At 39.0% G+C, this 12,576-nt stretch overlaps 1 protein-coding gene across 1 annotated transcript in view; it reads right to left on the bottom strand.

The window, feature by feature from the left end:
* Positions 1-766: 766 nt before the first annotated feature.
* Positions 767-12,576, bottom strand: part of LOC106873013 (phosphatidylinositol 3,4,5-trisphosphate 3-phosphatase and dual-specificity protein phosphatase PTEN) — an 18,244-nt gene continuing 6,434 nt past the window's right edge. The window contains exons 2-7 of the mRNA XM_089341217.1: positions 10,275-10,449; positions 8,159-8,266; positions 6,101-6,242; positions 3,761-3,927; positions 1,984-2,175; positions 767-1,289 (exon numbers count right to left, since the gene is read on the bottom strand). Of these exons, the coding sequence (XP_089197343.1) occupies positions 894-1,289; positions 1,984-2,175; positions 3,761-3,927; positions 6,101-6,242; positions 8,159-8,266; positions 10,275-10,449 (1,180 nt within the window). The 3' untranslated portion in view covers positions 767-893. The remainder of the gene's footprint in view (positions 1,290-1,983; positions 2,176-3,760; positions 3,928-6,100; positions 6,243-8,158; positions 8,267-10,274; positions 10,450-12,576) is intronic.

Raw genomic sequence — 12,576 nt, 5'->3', positions numbered from 1 at the left:
AATTTCATACAAATGCATGTACACGTATGTGTGTGTGTGTGTGTGTGTATAGACATGCACGTTTATATATACACACGTCTGGTCTATATATGCATAAATGCAAGCAAATGCGCGCACGCACGCACACCGGAATATTTATATACACATAAGTATATACAAGTGTGTGTGTAAATTATATATATATATATATATATATATTAGATACACATGCACATATACAAGCTTATATGTGTATATATACAAATACATATGAATGCATACATATTAGTATATGTCTATATAACTGGTCATCCAATTATCGCATATTCAATACACACCAATGCACCAATGGCTGCGCTCTCTCACTCTCTAATATACACACGTGCGCGCACACACACACATACGTACATACATACACACACACTCAGATAACATGCTGCTGTGTCCGACCTACAAACACATATGTCGGATAAGGAATTATTATTATATTATTTTTTTTACAAAAAAACAAAAAAAAAATGGAAAAAAAAGAGAAAAAAAAAATTTTTTTTTTAGCTTTAAAAATTTTTTAAAAATTAAAAATAAAAATTATTTCTTTTTTCTTCCTTTTTTTTTGTTGCTTATTTCCTTGTTTTGTTTTGTTTTCTGTTTTGTTTTTTTTTATTTAATTGGACCATCCACTCTCTAATCAGATATTTTCACATATCTGTGAGTGGTTGTGCTAACTTTGGCACGTTTCACTGCCGCCAAATAACGGTTTCTGTAGTGTTTTTCTTTAACTTTCTCATTTTATCATTGTCATTATTATTATTATTTATAACTCATTCCTTTTTTTTTTTTTATATCAACTCCTTGTTTATCGTTATGGGATTTGTACAATGCTCTCGCTTTCACCTCCATCGCACCACTAAATATCACACCTGGGTTGTTTCCAAACCTTCCCATTCATCGTCGCTTTCAGTGTCCGATAGATTCTCGTCGATCACCTCGTCGTTGTCGCTAAGGCTGTCAGCCGACATCGCATCTGTGCTGCCCGTGATGGATGTGCCATCGCTGCCCAGTCCGACGCTCGAACACGTGCTCATGTTCGTCCGATGTGAGTTGAACACGTTCGACGTTCGCTCGTTCATGCTTAGAGAATTCATGCTGCTGACGACGCTGCGGCTCTGTGGGACGTTGCTAGACGTGCTTGGATTCAGCGTCGGATCATGCTTGGTCTGGTGGGACGGTAAGTTCTCTGTGCTTCTACTCTTCATTGGCACTGAGTCGAAAGTTGTGTTCTGATTACAAGTACTGAAGTATAGTTTCACCTGATGTAGAGAAAAAAAAAAATAACAGGTAAGACAATTAATCATACAACAATACATTATCATCAGGGGTTCTCAGCCCCCCCCCCGGTTCCAATTTTACTTGGGTGGACCCCCATAGGGGGGGGGGGGGTCGGTGTTCTTATGGTATTTCCGTAATTAAATATCAGGAATTGTATAAAAATTGTTAAAATATTTTGTGTTTAGGTGCAGGAGTGGCTGTGTGGTAAGTAGCTTGCTTACCAACCACATGGTTCCGGGTTCAGTCCCACTGCGTGGCACCTTGGGCAAGTGTCTTCTACTATAGCCTCGGGCCGACCAAAGCCTTGTGAGTGGATTTGGTAGACGGAAACTGAAAGGAGCCTGTCGTATATATGTATATATATATATATGTATATGTATATGTGTGTATATGTTTGTGTGTCTGTGTTTGTCCCCCCAACATCGCTTGACAACCGATGCTGGTGTGTTTATGTCCCCGTAACTTAGCGGTTCGGCAAAAGAGACCGATAGAATAAGTACTAGGCATCCAAAGAATAAGTCCTGGGGTCGATTTGCTCGACTAAAGGCGGTGCTCCAGCATGGCCGCAGTCAAATGACTGAAACAAGTAAAAGAGTAAGGGTTTACACTGTTGTGAGAAGGGGGAGAAGATTGTGTGTTGTGCAAAGGGGGGTGGGGGGTGGAAGACAGACTGACCTTAAAATTTGGGCTAAATAGTTTGTGTGCTTTGTCTTTGTTGGCCTTATCTATATCGTTCTTGGTGAAGGTCAGTGTGAGACAGCCATCGTCTTGGTCAGTTAGGCCATTCGAACTGTTTCTATTATGGCGCCAACTTTCTTCAATGTTGTGTACAAAGAAAGTGTTGAACCAAAAATGAAACATTTTCTCCTGAAAAAGAAAAGAAAACAAAAAACACAAGGGTTACTTCATACAGTTTCTGTAAGGAGGAGCAAGGAGGGGGAAGAGAGAAAGGGAGAATAAGGAGAGGTAAGAAAGGAGGGTATGTATGTATATATATATATATATATATATATATATATATATATATATATATATATATGAGTGGGTGCTGAAAAGATCCTGGCTTTAAGAGTATCATGACAGGCCCAACCTTCTGAGTTTTTTTGCAGGGCTTAAAAAAACTGAAGGACCGCTGCAATAAGTGTGTGAGTCTGAGAAGGGAATATGTTGAATAAAATCATAATTAACTGATTCTCCTGTATTTTCTTTTAACTAAAGCCAGGAACTTTTCAGCATCTGCCTCATACATATGAGGCATAAATGGCTATGTGGTTAAGCAGTTTGCTCTGTAACTATAGGATTGCCATTTCAATCCCAGTGTATGGCACCTTGAGCAAGTATCTCTTACCACAGCCTTGAATCAATCCAAGGAGACAGAAACTGGCTGCAAACCTAATGGAAAGAGAGTGCAACAGTTCTTAGATGGCAGATTTAACCCCTTTTGCATTTATACCAGTCATATGTGGCCCAAATATTCAACCTGTTCTATGTTCAAACTGGCCAGAGCTGGTATGTCACACCAACCCAACAATGCCATTCTAAGAATGAACAATCATCATCATCATCATCGTCGTTTAACGTCCAGTTTCCATGCTAGCATGGGTTGGACGATTTGACTGAGGACTGGCGAACCAGATGGCTACACCAGGCTCCAATCTGATTTGGCAGAGTTTCTACAGCTGGATGCCCTTCCTAACGCCAATCACTCCGAGAGTGTAGTGGGTGTTTTTACGTGCCACCAGCACGAAGGCCAGTCAGGAGGTACTGGCAACAGCCATGCTCGAAATGGTGTATTTTACATGCCACCTGCACAGGAGCCAGTCCAGCGGCACTGGCAACGCCTCGCTCAAATGTCTTTTCACGTGCCAGGAGGGCGACGTTAGTAACGATCACGCTCAAATGGTGCTACTTACGTGCCCCTGGCATGGAAGCCAGACAGCTGGCACGTCATCAAAATCTCAAAGCTACCAAATAATGCAGCAGGATTAATTCAAAATAATGTGAATAAACAAGCATTACATCCGGCAGAGTATTATGAACACTAAAGGGTTAATCTATTGTCTGTATTAATACTGACAATAGATTATCATTTTGGTGCTCATATTACTCTGCCAAAATGTAATATTTGTGCTGTACATTAGCTCACACCCTCTGTCAAATCAACGCTATCTGTACAGTTGTAGGGTGTGGCACATGTCAGATATTGAAGTGATCGCAGAGCAACACAAAATATTCAAGACTACAATGCACCACCTGCTTCAGGAATTGAAACTATGACCTTGTGATTGTGAGTGCAACACCCTAGGTCATATGATCACCTCATACCTGGCAACTAAACCAAATTAATCTCTAAGTAAAAATCTGAAAAACAAGCATGGATGTTTAGGACAAACATATGAAGATGCTTTGGTTAGGCGAAGTGGAAAAAAAACTGACCGTCAGGAAGTCTTACCTTTTTCATTCGTTTAGGCTTATTAAAAAATTCTATCTTTATATCACTGCAGACTGGCTGCTGCTTATGAAGTTCCATATCAAAAAAACAGATGCCTTTTTTCACCTGTTCATATACTTGGGAGGCACACAATCTAATTTTGGAGTGGTAGATTACAAAGTATGGAGCTGAAAGTGGAAAGAGAAGATGGGAATTCAATGAGGAAGCAAAAGTGTACAGTTCAAAGTGAATGGAGAAGATGAGAAAGATTCTAAAATTGTTTTCAAAACTGGATGGATGGATGGATGGATGGATGCATACATACATACATCATCATTATTATTTAGGATCCACTTTCCTATGCTGGCATGAGTCAGATGGAATTTGCAGAGGCAGATTTTCTCCAGCCAAATACCTTTCCTGTCACCAACCCTCATCTGTTTGTAAGTAAGGTAATATTTCCCCATGGCCAAACATGTTTTCGCAGAAGACTAGAAACAACAGACACCACTTGCATGATGGTGACATTCGTTTTGTTTCACGTTGCTCCAGTCCACTCAACTGTAGAAATGAGTTTAGCCCAGAGAGGGATGGGCTCTGCCAGGCTTTCTCACCCTAGATACACTGCATGGCTGTAGCCCCACAACGACTCCCAGGGGGTAAAGGGACTCATCTTGCCTGTAAAGAGATATTTGATGAAATATGTGGAAAAAATAAGAAAATCTGAAAATGAATGTCTTTTGTAAAAAGCATCACTGGGAGTGTCTCTGCTTCTTACAGCATAAGAAGTCGTCAAGTGGTGGGGAAGAGGACAACAAAGAGTAAGTCACACACATGAATACAACAGGAGGCTTCATTCAGTTTCCATCGACCAATTTTGCTCACAAGATTTTAGTCAGCCTGGAGGTGTAGCAGAATACATTTGCCCAAGGGGCCATGCAGTGGGTCTGAACCCAGAACTATGCAGTTGGAAAACATGCTTCTTACCACACAGCTACGCCTGTGCCTACTTTATTATTTTTCTACTGTGTGTGTGTGAATGAGGAAAGGCAAAACTTCAAATTGAATTACCTCCCTTCAATAATATTTGTTTTGTTACCTCAGCGTCAGCGAAGGCAGAGGCGTTGTTCAATTATATTTGTTTGTTTGTCCGTGGACAAAATATCTCAAGAACCGCTGGTTGGATTCAGATAAAACTTTCAGGGATGTTTGGCCGCGTGACTGGCACAAACTGATTAGACTTTGGGATCGATCCGGTACCGGACAAGGATTCTGGATTATTTTTCCTGTTTTTTTTTTTTTTTTTATTAATTTTTGAGAGTGGCTGGGTTCATTTTTAGTATTCTCATTTGTGAGAGCATTTGAGTTTATTTCAGATATTATTTTAAAAATCATCTCTGGCTAATTGTTGCAAGGACGTTGGTGTTGCCTTGGTGGACGTTTGCGTTCTGAGTGCCCGTTAATATTGTTTTATTTCCTCTTAGAACTTTTGCATTAACATGAAATGTTTTTTTAATTATTTTCCATTGATAATTTGTGTTTAACATTTAAAATGACATCCAGAGCATATCTCCAAAGGTCCTCAGAGTGTAGGAAGTTCATAAGCTTCAAGCAGTGAGCGCCAGGTATAGAGAACAAAAAATGGACAGCGTGTGGTAAGAAACAATAACAATTTATTAGCATCAAGAGTTATGCTCTTTTACCCAGATGGAAGTTGGGAGGAAATTCGATGAGCTGATAGTTTTTATATAGCTCTATATAGAAACTACGTTTATTTGTAATATATTGAATATTAAAACATATTGCTCGCTTTCTTTTACTTGTTATATATATGTGTGTGTGTGTGTATATATATATATATATATATAGAAAATATATATATATATATATACACACACACAGGTGCAGGAGTGGCTGTGTGGTAAGTAGCTTGCTTACCAGCCACATGGTTCCAGGTTCAGTCCCACTGCGTGGCACCTTGGGCAAGTGTCTTTTACTATAGCCTCGGGCCGACCAAAGCCTTGTGAGTGGATTTGGTAGACGGAAACTGAAAGAAGCCCGTCGTATATATGTATATATATATGTGTGTGTGTGTATGTATATGTTTGTGTGTCTGTGTTGGCAACCGATGCTGGTGTGTTTACGTCCCCATAACTTAGCGGTTCGGCCAAAGAGACCGATAGAAATAAGTACTAGGCTTACAAGGAATAAATCTTGCGGTCGATTTGCTCGACTAAAAGGCAGTGCTCCAGCATGGCCGCAGTCAAATGACTGAAACAAGTAAAAGAGTAAAAAGAGTATACATACATACATACATACAAACACAATCTGCCGCACATACACACAGAGAATTATACTTACAGCAGGATCCATTAGTGAACATTGGAACAGTTTCAAAACGTATATTTTGTAAAAGCAGTATTACAGGTTTATAAACGATGCTGTTTTTCAATAAAAATTCATAATATTCCACATAACGTCTCTGACTCGGGATCGTTACACCCTGGAATGGAGAGAAAGATTACAGTTGGTGGGTGGGTGGGTGGTGGTAGATGAGGTCTCAGATATAACAATAAGACAGAGGACAGACTGTGTGTATGGATGCTGTAGATATGGTTGTGTGTGTGTGTGGGCATGTGGTCCAGTGGTCAAGGTGTTGAACAAACAATCGCAAGATTGTGGTTTCAATTCCTGGACCTAGCAGTGCCTTGTGCTCTCGAGCGAAATATTTAACCTTGTTGTTTCTATGGTCACTTTGACATCTGACATGTGGTACACCGTGCAACCATTTGATTTCATGGAGGGATTGAGCTGATGTCCAACACATACATTTGATCAGTACATATATAGGCGTAGGAGTGGCTGTGTGGTAAGTAGCTTGCTTACCAACCACATGGTTCCAGGTTCAGTCCCACTGCGTGGCACCTTGGGCAAGTGTCTTCTACTATAGCCTCGAGCCGACCAAAGCCTTGTGAGTAGATTTGGTAGACGGAAACTGAAAGAAGCCCGTCGTATATATGTGTATGTGTGTGTATATGTTTGTGTGTCTGTGTTTGTCCCCCCAACATCGCTTGACAACCGATGCTGGTGTGTTTACGTCCCCGTAACTTAGCGGTTCGGCAAAAGAGACCGATAGAATAAGTACTAGGCTTACAAAGAATAAGTCCTGGGGTCGATTTGCTCGACCAAGGGCGGTGCTCCAGCATGGCCACAGTCAAATGACTGAAACAAGTAAAAGAGATATATATCTCTAGCTGTGTGTAAATGTACGTATATATGCATGTACATATGTATTCATGCATATATATTCTTTAATTTCTGTTAGCTATCTTGGTTAAGACCTAGCTGCAGCAATATTGAGTCTTCTAAAAAATTCAGGATCTCAAACAGAGGGATTGACAGTGTGGTGGAAGTCGCTCTCACATAATGAGGATTTGGAGGTGTCTGTTATTACTCGTGTTTCCTCTTTTTTGAGGACCAAAGTTTGGAGCAAAACCGCCAAGAATCTTCCACAAGATCATGATGGCACAGAATTTCAACCAGCATTCCAGAAACTATGTACAGTAATACCTGTAGACTTTTGTCAATGTATGCATAAATGTATGAGTGTGTATGTATGTATGTATGTATGTATGTATGTATGTATGAGGAGAGACAAAGAAAGAGAAATGTGTGTATTTATGTATGGTTGTATGTTTTCGTAAATGTAAGCATATATATATATATATATATATATATACACACAGGGTGTCCAGAAATTACCTCTACTATTTGAAAAAGCATATGAGAGCTCAGCAGGTTGCATGTAACCAGTGAACTCCAAATGGAAGTGTTCTGATGTCTCTAATAATATTTGATTTGTTTTCCAAAAAATTCTACTGAATTATCCTTTTCGTTTTTTTTCTTAATTTTTCTAACTGTAAAGGTTATTTATGGACACGCACACCCTGTAAAATAGCATGTAAATGTATGTAAGCATATGTGTGATATATATATATATGTATGTATATATTGATAGAAAAGACAACAAAAGAAAGAAAGAGATCTCGATATTATGAAAATAGAGGAATTTATGTGTAAAAATATGTGACACTTATTCGGTAGCCGTGATAAAACTGAGTTTCGGATGCTGGGGTGGGAACCCACGCCAACATCTCTTCAGTTATCCGGTCATTGAAAATCCACAGGAATTTTCAATGGCCGGATAACTGAAGAGATGTTGGTGTGGATTCCCACCCTGGTATCCGAAACTCGGAGTTTTATCTTGGCTACCGAATAAGTGCCACATATTTTTACAGATATATATATATATATATATATTCAAGCACATATGTGCATGTGTGTGTGTGTGTGTGTTCATATACACACGTGTGCTGTGTGAATCAGGCATTAAACTATATCAGCAAAATGGCTACATACCTTTTTATCACAAGTACGAGTGTCTCCGTAAAAATCTAATGCCTCTTTGGCACTACAGAATTTCTGTCGGTGTAGTAAGTAGGAACAAATCATCACCCCAGTTCTACCCTGCAACCACAGGTATAAAAAAAAAAAAAAAAAAAAAAAAAAAAATCCATTAGAATCAGTGCAACAACAAACAAACAAACACACAGCAACAATTGCTATACAAAGGGAGATAAGTTAGTGTTTCAACTCGCAGTTCAGATAACTCTTTCGAATGCAATGCTTATTTGTTCACATTGTTTTTTATATTAATTGTGCATTATGTCAAAGCGTCAAGATTTCGATGAAGCGATTGCTTGTGTTTAGAATGACATTGTAGGCTAGGTGTGAGAGGCTGGATCTGACTGGTTTGAGCATAAAACAGGTAGAATATTTGGCTCAGGGATGTCTGGCCTCATAACTCTTTTAGCATTCAGGTTACTATGTCAAATGTAATACTTATTTACATTGTTTTGAATTAATCCATGCATTATCTCGTAGCTAAACATGACAACAACCTTATGCAGTTACGTAGCCTGCTAGAAATAGCAGCAAAATCGCTGTGTTATCTTTGGAAAGGACACGCAAGGTTAATGTAATCCTCTACACACTAAATCAAACAAATACATACATGAAATTAAATTATAAAAAACAAGGGTTGGCATACATTTGATCGCAAGTCTGCTTGATCAGAGCTGATGGGGCAATTAACCCATTTGTTGTCATATTTCTGTTGAAATACACTGCTTTTGTTTCAAATAATTTAAAAAATAATTAGTAATTATTATAGCGCAGGAATGGCTGTGTGGTAAGTAACTTGCTTACCAACCACATGGTTCCGGGTTCATTCCCACTGCGTGGCACCTTGGGCAAGTGTCTTCTACTATAGCCTCGGGCCGATCAAAGCCTTGTGAGTGGATTTGGTAGACGGAAACTGAAAGAAGCCAGTCGTATATATGTATATATATATATATATATATGTGTGTATATGTTTGTGTGTCTGTGTTTGTCCTCCCAACATCGTTTGACAACCGATGCTGGTGTGTTTACATCCCCAGAACTTAGCGGTTCGGCAAAAGAGACCGATAGAATAAGTACTAGGCTTACAAAGAATAAGTCCTGGGGTCGACTTGCTCGACAAAAGGCGGTGCTCCAGCATGGCCGCAGTCAAATGACTGAAACAAGTAAAAGAGTAAAATAACTCATTATTAAGCTGGTGTTTGGATCATAAATTAACATGAAATTTAAAGGATTGCTTGTCTCGAACAGAGATTCTCTAACAGACTAGTTTCTTGGTTTTAATACAAACAGGGTTTTTGTATAATAGAACCAAGGGAGGTCTCAGGCAGGTTGGTATGAAAAGGGTCAAGACAAACATGATAGAAAGATCTGGAAGCTATGTCATATGACTTCGATATTCCTGTAAAATATTCCTGCTTTGGTACAATTATTTTTGAAAACAATGAGAGAGATCATTGCCAGTGCCCCTGGACTGGCTCCTGTGCGGGTGGCACATAAAATACACCATTTTGAGCGTGGCCATCGCCAGTACCGCCTGACTGGCCTTCGTGCGGGTGACACGTAAAAGCACCCACTACACTCTCTGAGTGGTTGGTGTTAGGAAGGGCATCCAACTGTAGAAACTCTGCCAAATCAGATTGGAGCCTGGTGTTGCCATCCGGTTTCACCAGTCCTCAGTCAAATCGTCCAACCCATGCTAGCATTGAAAGCGGACGTTAAACGATGATGAATGAAGAATTTAGTAAATTAATTTCGCCATTATTAAACTGGTATTTGGATCATGAATTAACGTGAAATTTTAACGGAAGGTTTTTCATAGGAATAAGGATGGCCTGAGGAATGCTTGTATCAAAAGGAATTACGACAAACATGATAGAAAAATCTAGAAGCCAAACCGTATGACTTGGATATTTCTGTGGAAACACAACTGCTTTGTTTGTTTATTAAACTGGTGTTTGGAACCACAAAATTCTGATGGAAGGTTTTAGATAACTTTAAAACAAAGTTTGGATCATAGGACCCGGGATGGTTTCAGGTGGGTTGGTATTGAACTCTTGCACCCAGCTCTTACCTTTCCGGCTTTACAGTGTATTGCGCCAACATTTTGTTCATCTTTTGAAAGCCACTGGTCAAGATCGTGACAGAAGGATCGGATAAGCTCCACTTCAGGTGGACAATGGTCATCAAATGGAAAAGACGCAACACGCTTGTGAAATTTATTGGCATCGTACTTGCGTTCAGAACACCTGAAAGGGGAGAAGAAGAAAAAAAAAAATAGAAGGGAACATATCTTAATTCGTTGCCAACATGTCATAATTATTAGCAAACATTTCATAATTGATACAAACATTTCGTAATGTAATCTATTCAGGATTATATGCAAACATTTCATAATTAGATGAAAACCTTTCATTCAATGTAAACATTACATAAACGCAAATATTTCCTTATAAAATGTAAACATTTCATAATTAGCTTTAACCTTTTAGTGTTTAGATTACTCTTCTGTCAATGAACTGTTAAGTTACAGGGATGTAAACAAACCAACATTGGTTGCCAAACGGGGGGAAATGCAGGCACAAAGACACACGCACACACATCACCATCATCATTTAACACCCAATTTTCTATACTTGCATAGGCTGGATGGAGTTTATTTGAAGCAGGTTTTCTGTAGCCGGATGCTCTTCCTGTGGCCAACTCTTGTTTTCAAGCAAGGTAAATAATTCCCTCGTGGCTAGACAATGTTTTCGCAGAGCATTGGAAAGGAAACGACACTGCTTGTATGACAGTGACAATCATTTTACAACTGTCACACAATGTCAAGACAAGGAGAGACACACACACACACACCATCACCACCGTCGTCATTTAACATCCATGTTCCATGCTAGTATGGGTTGGACACTAGCAATGACAACAGGCTTCTTTCAGTTTCTGTCTACCAAATCCACTAACAAGGCTTTGGTTGGCTCGGGGCTGTAATACAAACACATGTGCAAGCTGCTATGCAATGGGTGGAATTGAACCCTGAAACCAGCTGGTTGCAAAAACAACCTCCTTAACCACACAGCCATGCCTGCACCCTATAATAGAAATTTCTCTTTTATTTCTTTTTTTTTTGTTTGTTTGGTAAAACCATCAATAATGCTAAACTCTGGAGAAAGGCTTTTTTTTTTCCTTTTTCTTTTTTTTTAAAGATATTACCAACAACAACAAAAACAACAACTTTTCAAAGAGAATTGTCCAAGAATGCAGACAATTCATATACATCGTTTGCTGCAGGGCATTTGAATGATAGAAAATCTGCCCTCGTTTGCAGACTGTGAACTAACGAATGCGGGTAGTTTCTTTATTTTATTGGAGTACGGCTGCAGGGTTTGTCATCTCAGTTTCTAAAGCTGCTGTTGCTGCTGCTGCTGCTACTACTGCTGCTTTTACCAACGACTACCTTTGTGTTTATATCAAGTGGAAATGGGCAGCGCTGTTTAAAACCTGCTGTTTCTTCCCATTGAGCACATCTTTGACCACACTAGATTCAATGGAGTCTGTTCCAAAACACCTGTTTTGCCCCGTTTTGTTATATTCCTGTCGAAACGCACAGCATTTGTTTCGGTTAATTTTGATAAATAATGAATTTAATAAACTAGCTTCGTTTACAAATTAACCCATTATCATTCGGATTATTCTGTCAAAAGTAATGCTTATTCATTCACATCCATGGGTTAATCATGGATAATCACGGATTATTTTGTAGCTTTAAAATTTCATCATCATCATTATCATCATTGTTTAACATCCACTTTCCATGCTAGCATGGATTGGACGATTTGACTGAGGACTGGTGAACCAGGCTCCAATCTGAATTTAGTTTGATTTCATCTCAATGATGTAATTATTTTTAGAATGACATTTAAGGGTAAGTGGGAGAGGTCAGATCTGGTTGGTCTGAACATAAAACAGGTTGAATATATGAACCATAAATGGCTGGTTTAACCCCCTTTAGCATTCAGATTATTTTATCAAATATAATTCTTATTTATCCACATTGTTTTGAATTAATCATGCATTATCTTAGCTTTGATATTTCAAAGATGTGATTGTTTATTTTTACAATGACATTATAGGCGAGGTGTGAGAAGCCAGATCTGGTTGGTTTTTAACTTAAAACAGGCAGAATATTTTTGCATGGGACATGGCTGGCTTTAAATGCTAAAGGGTCCAAGGTGGTATTTTGGACATAACTTAACATGGAATTTTGATGGAACGCTTTCATTTTGATCTCTTTAAAATGGAAACGTTTGCATCCAAAAACTACAGGTAATCTCAGAGAGGTTAGTCTCAACAGGGTTAAAACCTTCTGAACGTGAAAG

Source organism: Octopus bimaculoides, chromosome 24, assembly GCF_046866305.1.
Source record: "Octopus bimaculoides isolate indiv1 chromosome 24, ASM4686630v1, whole genome shotgun sequence".
NCBI lineage: Eukaryota > Metazoa > Mollusca > Cephalopoda > Octopoda > Octopodidae > Octopus > Octopus bimaculoides.
This window is presented reverse-complemented; position numbering and strand designations above follow the sequence as displayed.